At 33.5% G+C, this 17771-nt stretch overlaps 1 protein-coding gene across 1 annotated transcript; it reads right to left on the bottom strand.

Moving 5' to 3' along the window:
* Positions 1–1857: 1857 nt before the first annotated feature.
* Positions 1858–16249, bottom strand: LOC132548159 (uncharacterized). The gene is made up of 16 exons (XM_060211981.1): positions 16185–16249; positions 14843–14847; positions 13840–14109; positions 13330–13465; positions 12788–13017; positions 8487–8644; positions 8213–8357; positions 7151–7224; positions 6654–6879; positions 5976–6127; positions 5676–5811; positions 5277–5417; positions 4573–4734; positions 3143–3242; positions 2814–2898; positions 1858–2469 (listed from the first exon to the last, which is right to left on the bottom strand). Exons 1-16 carry the CDS (start codon positions 16247–16249, stop codon positions 1858–1860), a joined length of 2697 nt encoding a protein of 898 aa, XP_060067964.1.
* Between the last annotated feature and the right edge of the window lie 1522 nt (positions 16250–17771).

The following is a 17771-nucleotide window of genomic DNA, read 5'->3' as shown; positions in this document are numbered from 1 at the left end:
ATGGAATTGATCACAAAGATATTAGAATTGTAAAAATTATTTCTTAAGAGACATATATAACTAGTTACAATTATACATATATATTGGTCTCTTTTATTGTCCATGGTTGGAAAACAAACTTTAAAGTATATAATAGTTTGTAAAACAGCAACAAGACTGAAAATCATTTTAAGTGTATTGTACTTGGCCTTGAATACTTACAGCCAATAAAATACAAAAGTGCTTTGATTGATTTGGACTTTCAAGAGAAGGCAAGACAGATATTACAGGTAATTCAGAGAGATCAATATTTGGCAATGTTGTATTCATTCATTAAAACTTGATGTAATGAATATTGGCAAAATAAATAAAACAGACCAAATATATTCACGATTCCAAAATGATTATCTAAAGCTTGAAATTGGTATTGAGTAAGCTACATGTAGGTTGAAGGAAATATGTCGAAATAGAGTCCAAAAAGTGTATATACATTTTTATACTTCGAATATGTAGATGTGAAAACGTACACAATACTTTTTGTCAGAAAACAACAACATTTTAATGCTTTACATATTAATGAAAATTTGAAGTACACATTGTCAATTTGTCCAAATTATGACGTTTTGTCCAATTGTGATCACCATATATTGGAAAGCACTGGATGGGTATTTCTTGAATATCATTTGGGTTCCCGTTGGTCTCCAATTTTAGGACTGACCGGCCGTCGTGGAATTTTACAATGAAGACTTGTAATCACAATATCATGAGAAGCACTGGACGGATTTTCCTCAAATTACATGTACATAGGTGGGTTATCCTGTTTCTTTAGTTGTGTTCCATTTGATTTTGGATCTGATCGTAGTAACAAAATGGCCGACAGACGACCATCTTGGATTTGACAGGCACAGATTAATATCCGTATTTCCTGAGAGGAATATTTAGATCATTAGGAGCAAAAACAGGAAAAGGAGGGAAGATATTCAACCTTTAAAGAAAAAAATAAAGATATATTAAACAATGTTGTTAATATCGGTTTAGAGTGGAACATCGTTAATTGAAGCCAGACTGATATAAAATCGATGAAACATTAATACCTCGACACAAAATTCATGTCGAAACCTGTAAGAGTTATTGAAAACCATTAACTCGCTGTTTGTATGGCAAGTTTTGTCACAATATGAGACAATAGAAAAATCATCATTTACATCTTCCTGTGAATATATAAATGTGATTGTTAAAGTGTTGGCATTTATTCTAGACGAGAAAAATGACCTCCGGTTTATGTTTGGGAACATCGATTTACATATAAAGATGATATGATTTTGCACGAAACCTTGAAACATCCAAATATTTATGGGCTGTTTACATCTGTCGTGGGCTCTCACGTTCGTTACAGTGTAACATTCCTTTAAATCATATATAATGCACATGTATTGAATACATAGCAAAACGTTTGATTATTTCGTATTGTTGCATTCGATGAATGTTCAGATGATATAGCCTCCGTGTATTGCTTGTTGTGTTGAGTGAAACTCAGGTTCTTTTTCATCACTCATATTTTAAGTCAGCAAACAAGTTCTCTGTGGGTTTGTTTGACCAGAGTCATAACTATCTGATAACGACTGTGTATCAATACCATTGACTCGGAGATATTTTTGTGTCGTTCTTATATTGATCAGACGAACAATGCACGACAAAGTTTGGGGAATCCGACACATGCTGTTTGCTTGTAGTATTTTCAGTTTACACATCACTTGTTATTTCGGATTTAGTAATCCTACAGTCGTTACTTTGTGATAGTGATTGATGCAAACTACACGATGAGTTTGTTGTGCTAGAAGAATATCTTTCCGGTAAAGAACATGCTTTCGCATCTTTTCATGAATTATCTTCAGTTACTACTGGAGTCGATGGAAGATGGATATAAGCTACCTGAATGTAACCTGTATCCTGGTTCTTTGAAAATACGACCCGACTACTGTTTATTTGTTCAATAGCACAGCTATCGCTACTGGATACGTCATCGTGCAAACTACACGATGCGTTTGTTCTGCCAGAAGAACATCCTTCCGGTAAAGAACATTCTTTCGCATCTTTTCGTGAATGATCTCCAGTTACTACTGGAGTCGATAGAACATGGATATCAGTTACTTGAATGTAACCTGTATCCTGGTTCTTTGAAAATACGACCCGACTACTGTTTATTTGTTCAATAGCACAGCTATCGCTACTGGATACGTCATCGGATGTTGCCATGTCAGTCACCGGGGGTAGCTGCTGTATGGCATTCATTTTTATGTCAGTAGAAATCGTCAGATTGTCTTTGGTTGTTGCTAAAACATAATGATCATCACGTGAAAAATTGATGTGAGTATGTTGTTCTGAAGTTGGTGAAATGAATGTTAGTTTATCGGTAACTGTTGAAGAGAGGGTGTGGCGGCCACTGTCTGGTTCTGTGGGTATGGTTATTTCAATCTTTTCCTCGTAGCTCTGAATGTAAAGAGTATTAAAACATGTTATAAATGGTCATGATCATGATCTTATCAAGTTTACTATTTGCACAAGGGAATTTAATTTTAAACGAAATTAACGAATATGATTCAAGACATGCATTCATATACGTGTCTTCCAATACTTTTGAAAGAACTACTTTGGGCAATGTTTCAGGGGAAAAACAACAATAAATGAAAGATGTCTTTAGATAAATATGCCTGAATAATATTGTGTACTTCAGATGAAACATTGACTGCTGCAAGTGTTGACCGATCTAAATGAATGGAACATATATTTTGTCTACGATAGATTGATCTGCCAAATGTGAATGTAGAGCTTACCTCAGTCGTATCGGAGACCGGCATTTCCACGGTATCTATATTAACGTCAATATTTTTCCACTTTTTGAACGCATTGTACATCAAACTGAAATTGTGATTAAGCAACGTTGTCCAATTATTTAATTATTACTTGTTTAGCATTTTTTTGATGAATTATGTTACAAGCCATCGAATTAATCATTAAGAAGAAGAGAAAATAAGCTATTGGATTAAAAAAAAAACCCTGATATCACGAAACAAGCACTATGCATAAAGCTGAATCAGAAGTGTCGTCGAAAGACTTACTTTCAAACTTGGCTTACAGAATAGTCGATCAACATAAAACTTACTAAAGAACTGCAATCAGGAAGACAATGGCTGCAATTATACTTCCGGCAATCTTCAGAATTTCCTTTAAAGTGCTGGAACTTCTCAAACTGCTTAATGACTCTTAAAACAACAAAATACCATGTACTAAGATATCTGCTGTGTTGTGGTGTGAGTCGAGAAAGACAAAAGTGGCTAGCAATTGAGGAATTATCATTTCTTTCTGGCAAGTCTTTCAAGTCAAAATATACATTTTATCTTAAGATACTGACATGTACTCTCTTAACCATGCAAAACATTTATTGAACTTTTAGACTAATGAAACATCCTTTGTGTCTGTTTAAATGTGTCGACATGATGCTGATTTCCAGACGATTGGAAATATGGTTTTAAAACTTCAACGTGTAAAATAGCCATTTTATCATTGCAATCCCAATTCAATTAATTTAACATCTTTTCATATCGAGAAAGCGCAAGTTGAGTGGAAGGATAAGCTTACTCAGGAGGGGGTGGGGGGCACTACTCTTAAATCAGCCAAGGGTAACGAAATCCTTGATTGGCTTTAGCCCTGGTTAAGCTATGACCAATCGTTTTGAACCAATCTTTCTAAAAGATGATTTAGGTGGTTAATCAAAAGCCAGAGTAGTTTCCACTCCAACATTTTGATTTTGCCGTTGATGCCTCGCAAAGCACAAATTCAAAGGGTAAAAGCAATCGAGATATTAACGGATGACCATAGCTAAACTGTTGTCGGACGGCATTTCAGTGTTACCCAGTGTCCAATTAATCGTCTCTTAACACGCATTTGTGGTTCTATATCAGTTTCTTATCGCCGGTGCGGTTGTTCAAGTATGACGGCCACACAGCAATAAAACGACGGTAATTCGATCGTTGCAGCTACAGGACAGATTCAAGACTGCTACAGAGACTGCATTGCATACCTTATTTACTCAAGGTCGACCTTTCAGTGCTCACACTGCTAGGAATCGTTCGCGCGCCGACCTTATAAGGGACCTCGCACACCATGCGTTATGAATGGTCGCGCAGATATGGTACGAATAGATCTGAGATGTGTCTCAGAGAGAAAACAATTATTAGAGCATTGACAGAAGAACAGAACAGCAATCTCCTGATGCAAATTAACGTTATTATGAATTCAATACACTAGAGTATCCATGGAAGAGTTCGTGCAAGAGGTGCACACATCGGGTACTGAAGTGTTATTTGTTAAATGTAGACTTGTTCCCTTATATTAGCATCAAATTTTGTATAATCAGCCCGAACAACCATCAGTTCATAATTGCACAACTTAATTAAGTTTTTTGTCGAGTATACTTGTAAAAGAAACAGGGTACACAATTAACATGTTATTTATAGAAACATTGGCCATGAATTGAAGTACTGGCCAGTCTTATGTATTGCGTTTATAGCGTAACATAATTTTTCTACAAACCGTAAGCTTTAATTTTGATGGATACCAAGTCACTGTAGTCTGATTGTCGATCACCAGAGTAAATAATCTTGTACTTTACAGAGTAGTTTGTCTCTCCATTTAAGCCCAGCTGCTTGGCGCTGAAGGTTGTCTTTAAACTTGCAGGAATGGAGATATTTTGTTCTGTAACTGACAAATTTAACTCATTAGTTATATATTCATCTTGAACATTAAATATCTGACTGAATTTGATATCTTTTTTCTTCCCGACTCATGCATAATTTTGTGTCAGACAACATGTACGTGTATCTTCATCTTAAAACATTCCTCTTATAAACTTTAAAATATCAACATATTTTAACAGATATGTGTCATTGATATGACTAAATAAAAAAAATCACAGACTGAAAAAAGCTTCTTCAATGATTTCGCAAAGCATTCCTTCATCAGTTCCATTCATAGTTTTGTTATAAAGACATGTGATGTTTAAAGTAAAGACTTTGGTCACATAAACTAGAAACAGAAACGGCCGTTCTGCCTAGTTTGATAACATGCCCATTGGCTAATGTCAAGGTCTCGATTTGATACAGAACATCAAGGGGAACATTTAGTTCCGGAGAAGATACACTTCAATATGACAGATATAAAATGCTTTATAACATATTGTTCTAAAGAAAAGCAGTGCATGTCTTAGTTATATTGTTATTATGTTACCATTTACTTACCTGTATCTTTGTTAATATTATAATACAGTACGAGGTATGATATAGGTCTTGGTCCTTTCTGTAACTCTTTTGAACAAAATGGCACGGTGAATTCGTTCCCTGATACAGTGATACGGTCAGGTTTCTGTGGTGGTTGTCCATCTTTTGTTACAAACATTACGAAACGATTATCAAGCAGACAGGACTGTTTATCAAGTTAAGGCACAGTCTCACACGAATTACATATTCAGGTAAATCAAACTAAATAAAAGAATAGTACTGTAAGTCAATGAGTATGTACTCTTGCAAAATAGAAAATTAAAATAAAGATGACGAGGAAAATTAATTCCTAGTTGTTTGCTGATCATCATATACGGTATATTACTGTGGCCCGAATTTGATACTACGATATCTACTTACTTGCAAAGACACAGTCTTGCCATCGAATTCCAGTATTTTCTTGCGACACACCGAAATACCACGACAACCCATTGTGTTCCTCCAGTGGAGTAATATATGACTGTGTAAGTGTTGATTCATTAAAATTGTAGTTTTCCTGAAAAAAAAGAATGTTTTACTGCAAGTGATATTTTAGACTTAAAATATACAAACTTAGAATGTTTCGAGAAGGATTGTCTTGGCATATCAGAACACATTATCTATAAAACCTTAAGAGAGACGTGAATCTTCCCTCTTTATGATTATCACTTCTAAACTTACCAGGCATGTTACGTAGTCTTTACCGTCCTGCATGCTAGGTTTGGAAAGACACCAATGGTATATACAATTTGTAAAAGTATTTGCTGGACGTTTCCATGTTACTAGGTATTTGCTGCTCAGTTTCTCGACTATCACCTCAGATATGATTGCACCTTCAAAAGTCAAACACAAAGTGTTAAATGGGAACTTTCTATGAATAAATGGAATTACGTGATTATTGACATTTCATGTGTAATGTGTCACCTTTGGTTTTTGTTGACAAAACAGTTGGTAGTTTACAAACTCTTCCAGCACAATATATGATGACTAGAATGCAATATACTCGATATATCCACACAAGGCGATTAGATAAATTCATAAGTATGTCAACTGGCATTTAAAAGATGATTGGAAAACATAGTTGTTTGACCGATATAATATGCCTACCATACACGTTATGCGATTGGTCGGCTATAACCATCATATGGAGATCGCTTCATTTGTATCAATGAGGTTCGATGTTGAATACAATTTACTCAGACTACATATGTGATATATTGTAGCATTAATGCAATTGTGGTATATTTCAATATGTTAGGAAGAATTAGACGAATTAGTTACTCATTTATCTGTGATGTAATACTAAATGGGGAGATGAACTGTAATTGTTCCGTCTTGATCTGAGATTTCGTCACTTACTTGAGGAGTTTAACACTATAAACAGCAAGGTTCCTTTCACTGAATAACCTCTTTTCGTTTGTGACCATATAGTTACTTTGTAGTTCACAGAATTGGTCAAATTGCTACTTGAAAATCTTAAAGATGTTTCGTCTTCTTTGAACGTTTTATTTAGAGACCCCATTGACGATTCGACGTGCAAAGTGTAACCAGTCAATTTTCCTTGTCTTTGGTATACACTGGGTGGCTAATGGAATAAAAGGGAATAAAGAAATTCGCAACTAAATTGTTTTAGTAAAATTATCTATGGATTAAACATATACATAGATACCTATGTGAATATTCCGTGAAGGTTTATTTGCAGAATGATTTGATTTAGATACAATATGGGTATGAAAGAAGTAAACCTGATTGTATTTGTAATCATGGCGTTGACCATGTCGTGAAACCATAACATTATTGATTAAATGTCACTCTGATATAGATCATATGTGCAAAGAAAAGTAAATATTACCAACCTTAATATATATTATAACATCTGTATACCAAACTGAATAGGATTGGTTACTTGTCAAAGGCCCGACTAACGGTACTGTTGAAAAAATAAAAGCATTGAGTAATTTGAAACATGTCAATATATCTTGACGATAGAGATACAAACGGGAGCTACCAGGTAACATGACGTTATTGCATCTAAATGAACACCATGCGTCCTTATCTTTTTTACCCATAACAATACAGAATATTAGTTACAGTTACTTAACGATTTTCTTTGTTTTAATATGCGAATGGTTATAATTAATATGTAATAAGAAAATATGTCGAATAAAAATGTATACTTTAACAAATTAGAAAAGGTTATCAAGTCACCTTGTCGAACAAGGTTGATTATGTGTTGTGTAGGAATCTCTGAATTAGTTGTTAACATTTTAATAAAATCAGTCAATTTATTGGCTATTGTCATGATCCAAAGCAACACTAGGTGAGGATGTAAGATGGTTTGGGCGTAGCAAAAAAGCTATGTAATTCATGGCAACGTTTTTATGCAATCACTTTAACATTTGACCGTCCATGGAGTAACTGACCACGAGTTACCACCCCTTGTGAAGACCGTCTTATACTGCTGCAACAGCAGCGGGATCGCTTTCTTAACTGTAAATGTAACGGCGTGGTCGACAGGTAAGCAGCCAGACCATTCGTAACAGGCTGAAGGCGACATGTTCGCACCAAATGCCTTGATTAGGTCTTATGGCGATTTTCATAGCCAATGATGATCAAACACGTTATTATCATGTTCTTAGAGACATGACCACCACATTACACAAAAGCCCATTAACAAATTTCGGACGGCATTTAAACGTCCATGAACAGTACGAAGACTGAACCATCTGACTCCGCATTTCGCATATTTCAATGAAATCTGACAGATGTCGCCGATACAAATCTTTATTTTTCATTTGTTAATTATGTTATTCAGGAAAGTAATGTTTTAGTTGCAATATGCATACGATGACAAAATACGTTTGTTTGCCCATACATGTTATTTAAACAACCTTACTACATATGAAAAAAGAGCTTACCATCCTCTGGTGTAGTGAAGTTGTAAACAATAGGGTTTGCCCAATAACGACTTTCTCTGACCTGACACATCAAAGACACACTGTACAATGTGTACGGATGACACTTGTCCAGACGATGACAAATCTTCGTTCCAGTAGTGTAAACCTAGATACAAAACGGTAGTAATTCCAGAGTTATTTTTTATTGATATTATATATCGGTTCAATTGACAATTTGACTTTTACCCCTTTTCTAGTTCATTTGCTTCGGATTAATATAACTGATAATACTTACTTTATTGATGGAGTTTGAACTGTATATTGACTCGGTCGTTATATTACATTCGATACCATTTTGAAACCCATCTGCTTTCCATGGAGATTCACACCATACTTTTGCAATTGTGCTTCCGTTAAAATCATGACTGCAATCTGATAGGTCGTCAAGTTTAACTGAAAAAAGAAGAAACGGCATATTGTAACAAACTTATGACTGGATCTACAACATTCTTTTATTTTTGTTTTGTTTGACTAATCTTGTCATCCGATGGTTGTCCTAACTTACCGCTGCTATAAGGAAACTTGAGGGAGGACACGAGGTGCTAACTACGAGTTTGTAATCTTTTCAACTACATTAAAAGCTTTTTTAAACTTACGCACCTACATGTGTTTCGTTTAGGTCATTAATTGGGGCGTAATGATATGATCATTAGAGGAATCTCATTAGCTAATATGTAAAACTGGCAACTTCAGAAATTCATGGAAATTTTATAATTAATAATAAATCATAATTCCTTGTATCGAACAATTGGTATGTAAATTTCCAAACGAAAAAGAAAATAAATACAATAAATAAATGAAAAAAAATGGAAATATTAAATACAGATACAACCTGAACTGCTTATTTGGAGTTTTACTTTCTGTGAAGCACTCTTTAGGTCAAAAGTTCAAGTCATCAGCCAATCAAAACACGTTAAAGTGTACAAAGCCACACAAATGAATATCATAATTTGATTCGAATATTTGAATAAGGTAGAGTGTAGCCAAACAATTAACTTATCTGCATCATACAGCTGTTTCAAAAGACTATTCATCTATAGTCTAGATTTAAAACTTAGGTGCCGACTGAGGAAAATTCACAGTGATCGAAAGAAATGTAAAAAATTAGATGGGCCTTGGGCCCTTTATGGTAGAAAGATTATTGCATACTTAGTTGCGACTAAATGAAATACACTACACCTTGTACAGAAACAAATATAAAGTCATTTGTAAGGATCACTAATGAGAGAAATAATGAATATTTTCATTTCAACAAATTTTATTGACAAAGATAGTACAGTCAATGTGTATTGAAGAAGAGGCAAAGCCTATATAAATTCTCTCCACGAAGCTAAAGTTAACAAAGTTTAAGAGTAATGATGTAAATTATATAATTAGAAATGAAAGTGAATTTATAAACACAGAAGGCAAAAAAAAACAAGGAAAAACAAATAAAGGGAGATAACTCTCACACATCTCGCATACAATATGCACAATATATATATATGTGTGTATATAGTATACAGCAACCTACAGCTGTATACACTTGCAATAACACATATCAATGATAGATTTTATATCAAATAGATTGACAGGTCGGCATGAAATATTGAGTAAAGCATGATAAAATAACATATTTGCACATCATCCTGGCTATGTGTAGTTAAGATATAAAGAAGTTAAACCTTCTGGTCTGTCCAATACACAGCTGAACAGCTTCAAGTATATTTTTATTATTAAGCTCGTTAAAAGCAGAACAGCCTTGGAGAAGAGTAGTTAAATTTACGTGATTATGATGATTATTAGAAACAAATAATACATTTCTTTGCCAAGCATACAAAGGATAATTCAGGAAGTAACGAGAAACTGTTTCATTTTCATATGAACAAGCACAAGAAGGATTATCCACAAGATGATCACAATATAAATCATAATTTAAATTACTGCGTAATTGACAGAGAACAATATTAGCTCGTCTATTGCCTTCAATTTTGAAAACAGTTGAAGATATACATTCATTATTTAAGTCTTTGTTCAGATATGTCTTTAAAGCAGCAAGTGACGGAGAGTTAAGTATGTTAGGATTAACTGTGTTAAATTCGAGGCACATGCTAGGGAAGAAGCTGTTAAAGTAATTATTAGTTTGGCACAGAAGAGGATTAAAAAGCCTAGGATGTCTTAGTGGATAGGGGTTGACAACATTACTATTAGTGGGGGGATTTAAAACATCTAGCAAGTATTGAGGTGTCTGACCATGTATAATTTTGTACATCATTATTTGTTTGTGTTTTTGTCTTCTTACAGCTAGTGTTTCCCTACCCAGTTCTTTATATAATTTTTCATGTGATGTCCCTGATCGCATACCTGTGATAATTCTTGCAGCTTCTAATTGAATGGATTCTAAAAATTTGTTTTCTTGTTGTGTACAATTGTCCCATATAATATCTGCATATTCCATAATAGGTCTAATAAATGCTGTATAAATTCTAATTAATGATTTTCTACTTACAGTTTTTTTGATATAACGAAGAATGTTGAGTCTATTGTATGCTTTTTTATGTATATTTTGAATGTGTTGTTTCCATGTTGCATCTTCTGAAAAGTAAGCCCTAAGTGTTGGTGTAATGACTGTTCTGTTATTTGGCTGTTTTGAAAGAAAAGTGGGGGTGGTTGGTATTCTGTTTCCTGGAAAAGAGGACAGAGTTAGTTTTATTAGCATTAAAGTTAATATCCCAGATTTTAGCCAATTCATCAATATATGAGAAATATCTGCGTTAAGAGATTGTGTTGCCTGTGCTGGGTTGTCATCTATGATTATGTATAGGGATGTGTCATCAGTAAATAGTTTAATATTAGTTGTTATGTTTGAGGTAATGTCATTTATGTAGAGATGAAATAATAGGGGACCAAGAACTGAGCCGTGTGGCACTTCTGCATTTACAATTTTAAACTGTAAAAAATAACCCTCTGTATTAACTCTTTGTAAACTGTCAGAAAGATAGTTATTGAGCCACCAAAGTAAGTTTCCATCAATGCTATATAATGTAAGCTTGTGTAAAAGACCTTCATGCCATACTCTATCAAATGCCTTACTGATATCACAGAAAACAAATCGGAGTTCTTTACCTTTATCTTTATTGCTTACAATTTCATTATAAATAAATAGAAGCTGGTTAACTGTAGAGTCACCAGGAGTAAAACCAGATTGATTCTTTGTAATGAAACTGTGTTCAATGAGAAAATTATAAAGATATTTAAAAATGATTTTTTCAATCAATTTATTGAGGCATGTAGTGATCGAAATAGGTCTATAATTTGTGACATTTTTAGCTGACCCTTTATCTTTATAAATAACATTAACATTGGTTTGTTTCCAGCTTATTGGTATTACCCCAGTTTCCAATGTTTTATTAAATAGTAGCATTGAGGGCAATTTTAGAGATGCATGAAGGTTTTTCACACTCTTGGGAATGACACCATCAGGACGTGGAGGTTTATTAATTTTTTAGATTATTAATTTGGTCTGAGACATCTTGTTCAGTAATATGAATATTTGTTAATATATTGGGTATGTTAGGTTGAGGTATTTGAGGGAGTTGAAGATCCGGTGAGGAAGTTGAGATATTGGTAAAGTGGTTATTAAGAAGTTCAGCCTTGTCAGTAGGATGGTGGTGTATTTGATTATCAGATTGTAAGGGAGGGATAGAGGCAGATTTATTTGAAAACTTAGTTATAGATTTAGCTATTTTCCACCATTTATCAGGACTAATATTTTCTTCTAAAGAATTCTGAAGTTTTTTAATATAGTTTGCCTTTGCCTCACGTATCAGGTCAATAATCTCATTACGTATATTTCGAAACCTTTCCCAATAATAAGCAGTGTTTATCAATTTGGCTTTTTTATGTATTCGATTACGCTGTCTCATTTTGGATCTAATTATGTTGTTCATCCATGGTTTATCATTGGGATGCACAGTGACAGTTTTAATAGGAATGAATCTGTTTACCTGATCCGTGATTGCATCAATAATAGAAGAATTAAATGTATTTGAATCTTAATAAAATAATGAATATAAGAATAAGAATATTTGGGTAGTCTCAACCTTCATACCATTCCTACGGAAATGATAGCAGTAATGAAGAATTGGAGTATCGAAATATACCATAGGATTTTTTTGTGTTTTTTTTTTACTAAACTAATTTCGGATATTTCTTTTGATCAGTATTTGCTTTTCCTCGATCTTTTCTTAGGGTTCAACAGTCTCGGAAGGATGAAAGAGCTGTTTGAAGTTGACTTTATTATTTGTTTTTACAGTATCTAATTTTGACCTTGTATTGATTTGTGTTATTCACTAATGTATATTTCATAATACCTTGAACAATTAGGCGATTACGGTATATATATTCTTAATTGAAATTGATTTGTCTTTGTTAATATTTTCTTTTGAAATTGAAATTATCTACGAGCCCGTAAGGATACGATGTACTTAGATAAGAAACAGAATGAATTTTAGAGAGACTACTGTAGCTAGAGTGATATTAGTTAAGTCAACTTACTGGCATAAATAGCATTGAAGCTGTAGTGGTAGTTTGATGCTCCAAAGACCCCTGTTCCTGTCAGGTTGAAATTATAAACGACACCCAACGACGGCGGTGATTGCAGCCTCCAAACATTTTTTATACATGTGTTTCCTTCGTTGCGAACGTACAAAGCACACGGACTCTCACAATCGTGTACGATAGGAGTCCTCTCCGAATCACACTCTATTTGGTTTAATGGATCGGATCTACAATATATATATATAGATTTATTTATTTTCCAACCCATTATCACTAATAACAAAAATAACTTTTTGGTGAAGTACCCATACCCTAAAAGATACATAGTATGATAAGTATGATAATATTTTGTTCTTACAATCTTGTATATAACAAACGAAAACGTAAATTTGATTTGGGATTTGTAAATTTGCTATTGATATCTTACTTACAAACTGTCTGAATAGATGGATAGTTTTTTTATCAATCGTCCTCATTTTCTCTGATATAATGATTCATTCTGTTTAGTATTTCTGTCAAAGAGTATAGGAAACACGTACCTCAATGTAGGACGATCAGGTTTAGTCTCATACTGTAAGGACCAGTTGACACATTTCTCTTTGCTAGTCCAAGTGCATTCCATGCCTTGACTAATTCTTATTACGCATTCAAAATCTGTCGGCCTAGGCGGCGCTTCTGTTAAAGGGTAAAAAAACTACACTATATCCTATCTTCAATATTTGAAAGAAAACCGAAATCTCAAACGTATTAAATACGTGGTGGAAGTATCATGTTGTGTAATCAGTATGATGAAAAAATTATTCAATCAATCAATCAATCAATCAACCAACCAACCTATCAACCAACCAATAAATCAATCAATCAACCAATCATTCAATCGATGTAGGCTGCTAATTTCTATATATAAATGATGAACTTACAACTGTTAAATAATAAGTTAAGTGTAGATCAGTTTTACGTTTTTCATATTCCATTATGCTATCAAAATCAGTTCCTGGTACCCTTACTGCCTCTTTTTTTTATATTTTGTATCAATTAAATACACTCACTTCGGATGATAAAGTAGAGTCGAGTACAATTAGAATGCAGACAACAATGGTACCAAGCTGTATCATTTTCAGTTACAGTTGGTATCAAAACACTCATTCCTTGATCAGAAGTTGATATATCTATAGTTCTGATCTCCGTTGAATTCCTTTTTAGATGTAATGTTTTGTTGGTTGTTATTCCTCTTGGGAGCAAACTTGGGTTAAGTGTACAGTTGATGATAAGATCAAATCCCTCTTCAAGACAGCACGAGTTGGTGTTCGAGCTTATATCTGTCGATAAATAATATCAAAGTTAGGGAGGTTTTGGTGGCAGGGCACCGATGAAATATGACCAAAAACACATAATAGAATAATGATAGAATGACAATGTATCTATTAATGGCTGGTTGGTTGAGAGTTAATGTTTGTATCATAAAACTGTGAAACATATATGGTCATGTTACAATTTCTTAGAACTTACTAATTTTCCAGAAACATTTGTGAAAAGCACTACCTACACGTTGTTTGAATCAATGAAGATGTCACAGATTGGCTGGACATGACAAGGCTCCAGCACATCAGATTGAAGAAAATTCTATCCATGAACAAGGTAAGCTATATCAATAGAAATGAATTAAGCATGGATTACTATTCATATCATATCAAAATTTATGATAACGATGTTCATGGTGTAAACATATATTACCTAGTGATACTTAGTAATCGTTGTCTTCATTGGCACATAATCAAAGAAACGTCTGGTGCTTTTTAAAATAACCAACAGTTTCATCAATTGGAATTTTTTCAAAGTGTTGTCCTAAATGATATTGCAAACGGAAACATTGGTTACATTCATATCACAACGATATACCTGAGATTGCATCTGTTCGTTTCTATTCACTTTGAACGCATGCTCACTTTTGGATTGTTTTCAGGAAATTCATCTGCAAAATGGATAGAAAAAAGCACAATACGTCACAGGTAATGTTTTGTTGAATATGACGTGATCAGCAAGAGAACTTACCTGACCTGTAAAAGAATATACCGACTATGCTTCAAGTTACTGTTTCATTTTAGAAATGTATTACATAAACATACCATAAACAGGAACACCATATATATTTCATAGCTTTAACCAAGATCCTGATGATATTTATAGAGAATCGATCCTTAAATTGTGATTTGTCACATAGTTGCTTTTATATCACTCATGTAGATCTTGTATTATTCAACTTATAACCATTGCCGGTTATTTAAATATTATAATTTTATCATCAACTACGTTTAAAATTACCCTCGTGACGTTTTATTAATACATATTGTGATGAAACATAGCTAACACAGTAGGATTTCACGCTTATATTTATAATACATCTAAACAAATATAAAAAACTCAAATCAAATGCACTAAAACAAGGGAAATTATGTACATGGAGAACACGGCCGGAAGAGTGAACATCTTCTGATTCATTGTTGACACCCGCCATGAAAATCCTTGTCAATCCAAGTAGGTAATGGCAGGCTCTCAAATGAGAACATGGTTTACAATAACGGAACCCACAGGAAAACTAACGAGCATCAAACGTTTCCTTCCAGCTTCATATCGTACAGAGAAATAGAATATTTCTCAATGAGATTACTATGACGACCGTAAACCTACCTTAAGAATTTCAACAGCCTGCATCGTTTAAAAACACGTGTTACGTGTCTGCCCGTCATTTAATGACGAATCATAACAAGACGTAAACCATGTAAGTTATTATAAAATATTTTGCTGCTTTCATGACATTGATGGCTTGGTAATAAACTTACAGAGGGCAATAGAATTTGAATAGAAAAGGAATAGGTCGATATATAGATATCATCACCTCTAATTACTAAAGGTCTTCGGAGATAACAATCATGAGACGGCAACATTCTTTCTGTCCGACTGAACAACATTTTTCTCTTTCTTTCATTGTGCTGTTGATGCTGCTGGTGTAATTTAAAAAGTCTAGATATCATTGAAATGTAGTTATCGTTATATTGTATGATGATCTCGTTTCCATCATTTCAAAATAGAATGCGTTTTTATATCAAGCTAAGGAGAGATTGTTGCCCTGAAATTATCAGAACTAAGGTTTCGTGAGTACTATTGTTATAATTCTAGCACTCATTTTTATTCTGAAAGCTATTACATCCTTGGCTCCATGGAGAAAGTTTACAGACGTCAGATTTAAATCTAAATAAAGAATATAGAAAAGCCGTTTTGTACACATCAAATTATTTTACCGACACGGACACAATAGCATACCTAACTAGATTTTCAAAGCATATGCTCGAAGGGAATAAAAATACAAAACAACATGAGTGAATTACTAACCTACTGCAAGTACTTGAAGCCACGTTTCTTTGTTACATGGTATGTATGGTTAGTTTTGCTCATATCCATGATCTTCAAAGCTGACCAAGAATTACGATAGAGATATCTTTATCATGCAATTTCTGTTGTTTGAACTTTCAAAGATGTTAAGAGATTAATACACATACATAACAATATCCAACTTTCAAAATTACTGAACGAGCGTTTCAACAAGGAGTCAAGTGCTGAAAAGAATTTGTACGTACTGCGAGACACTAGATACCCAGATTTTGTGTTATCGCATACATGCATTGATATGTTGTCGTTACAAAGGTTACAGGAAGTAACACCGTTATCCGTCAAACTCAACTTTAATCTTGACCCATCGATAAACATACAAAGGGTTATATCCGATACCGTTCACTGCTAACACATATTACACAACGCCAGCGTTTATCTGTAACTTTATTTGGTACATACATTAATGTAGGATAATATTATGTTAGTTTAGTATGATTCATATTGCTCCACAAAAATTTGAAATGTATGCTTTTGTACTTAAATAATGAAAAAAAGGACGAAAATCAGTTGCTTATACAATATATCTGTACATAATTCTATAATATTCAATACGAAGGACAATTTATCAGAACTCCAATTAGGTAAAATTGTTTCAAATGATATTTCAAAGGGTCAAAGATATAATGTAAGGACAGAAGTTATCGTTAGTAGCATACGTTCTGGAAATCCTGGTTTATCATGGCAATTAAGATATACAGATGGGCTTAATAATACACCGAACAATGCGTTTGAAGAATTATATAATGTTCAGATGAATTTATTTTTTTTTTATCTTGAAACATGTTGTTTAAGAAAACGGTTCGGAAAGGAGGAGGTGCGTTAGAAGGACCTTTTTAATCCGTGGTTAAACCTCACATAATTACTGTGATGCGATATGTTAATTCAAAATAAATACCACGCCAATAAAATGTATGTGATGTCTTTGCCTTACTACCATTACACTTACGGCGTATTTGGTGTGGTACATACTTAATCTAATGTCAGGCAGCACGGACATGATTTAGCTTGAGTGTTAATACCGCCTATTTTTATTGTTAATATGTAATTGTTGATAGTATTATTGTTGTACAATCAAGGTTTTTGCATATTGCTGTATGATCTTTGAGTTAACATAGGTTTTCCTTATTTCGCTTACTGAATGATTTGATATTATCCCACACAATGCTACGTCATTTCTGATTATGATATATTTCCTCGCATTTATCTGAAAATATACCCGATATACGTCACTAATTTTATGAAATACACAAAATCAGCAAATGTTTCCAAACTGTCAAGATTTATTACATATATATAATGCAACTAAACAAGTTCGCTTGCTGGCTTGCAATGGTTTAAACGAAATGGAAATGTATTTATTTCAATATTTCGTTAAATGAATTATTTTCAAAATACATCAAGCTTGCGTCAGTATTTTTTCTTTTCTGAAATAGTCCTAAACATTTTCATTTTTCGGTACCGGTTAATTGAGATACAAACTTAAATCAGTAAAGTGAATTACTTACCATTCCATAAAGCAACTACTTTTTTG

This window comes from Ylistrum balloti, unplaced genomic scaffold (assembly GCF_031769215.1).
Source record: "Ylistrum balloti isolate Yb309-2 unplaced genomic scaffold, AGI_CSIRO_Ybal_v1 Utg370006, whole genome shotgun sequence".
NCBI lineage: Eukaryota > Metazoa > Mollusca > Bivalvia > Pectinida > Pectinidae > Ylistrum > Ylistrum balloti.
Note: the sequence above shows the minus strand (reverse complement) of the source record. Positions and strands in the feature narration are given on the sequence as shown.

Bases quoted from the DNA above. Each gene is read 5' to 3' on its own strand.
- LOC132548159 (XM_060211981.1), bottom strand. From the start codon at position 16,249: ATGGATATGAGCAAAACTAACCATACATACCATGTAACAAAGAAACGT. The intron at 6,128-6,653 runs GTAAGTGACGAA...TGACTTTTGAAG, and splicing joins TATAGTGTTAAACTCCTCAA to GTGCAATCATATCTGAGGTG. The intron at 3,243-4,572 runs GTTTGTAGAAAA...TGTTGTTTTAAG, and splicing joins CATCAAAATTAAAGCTTACG to AGTCATTAAGCAGTTTGAGA.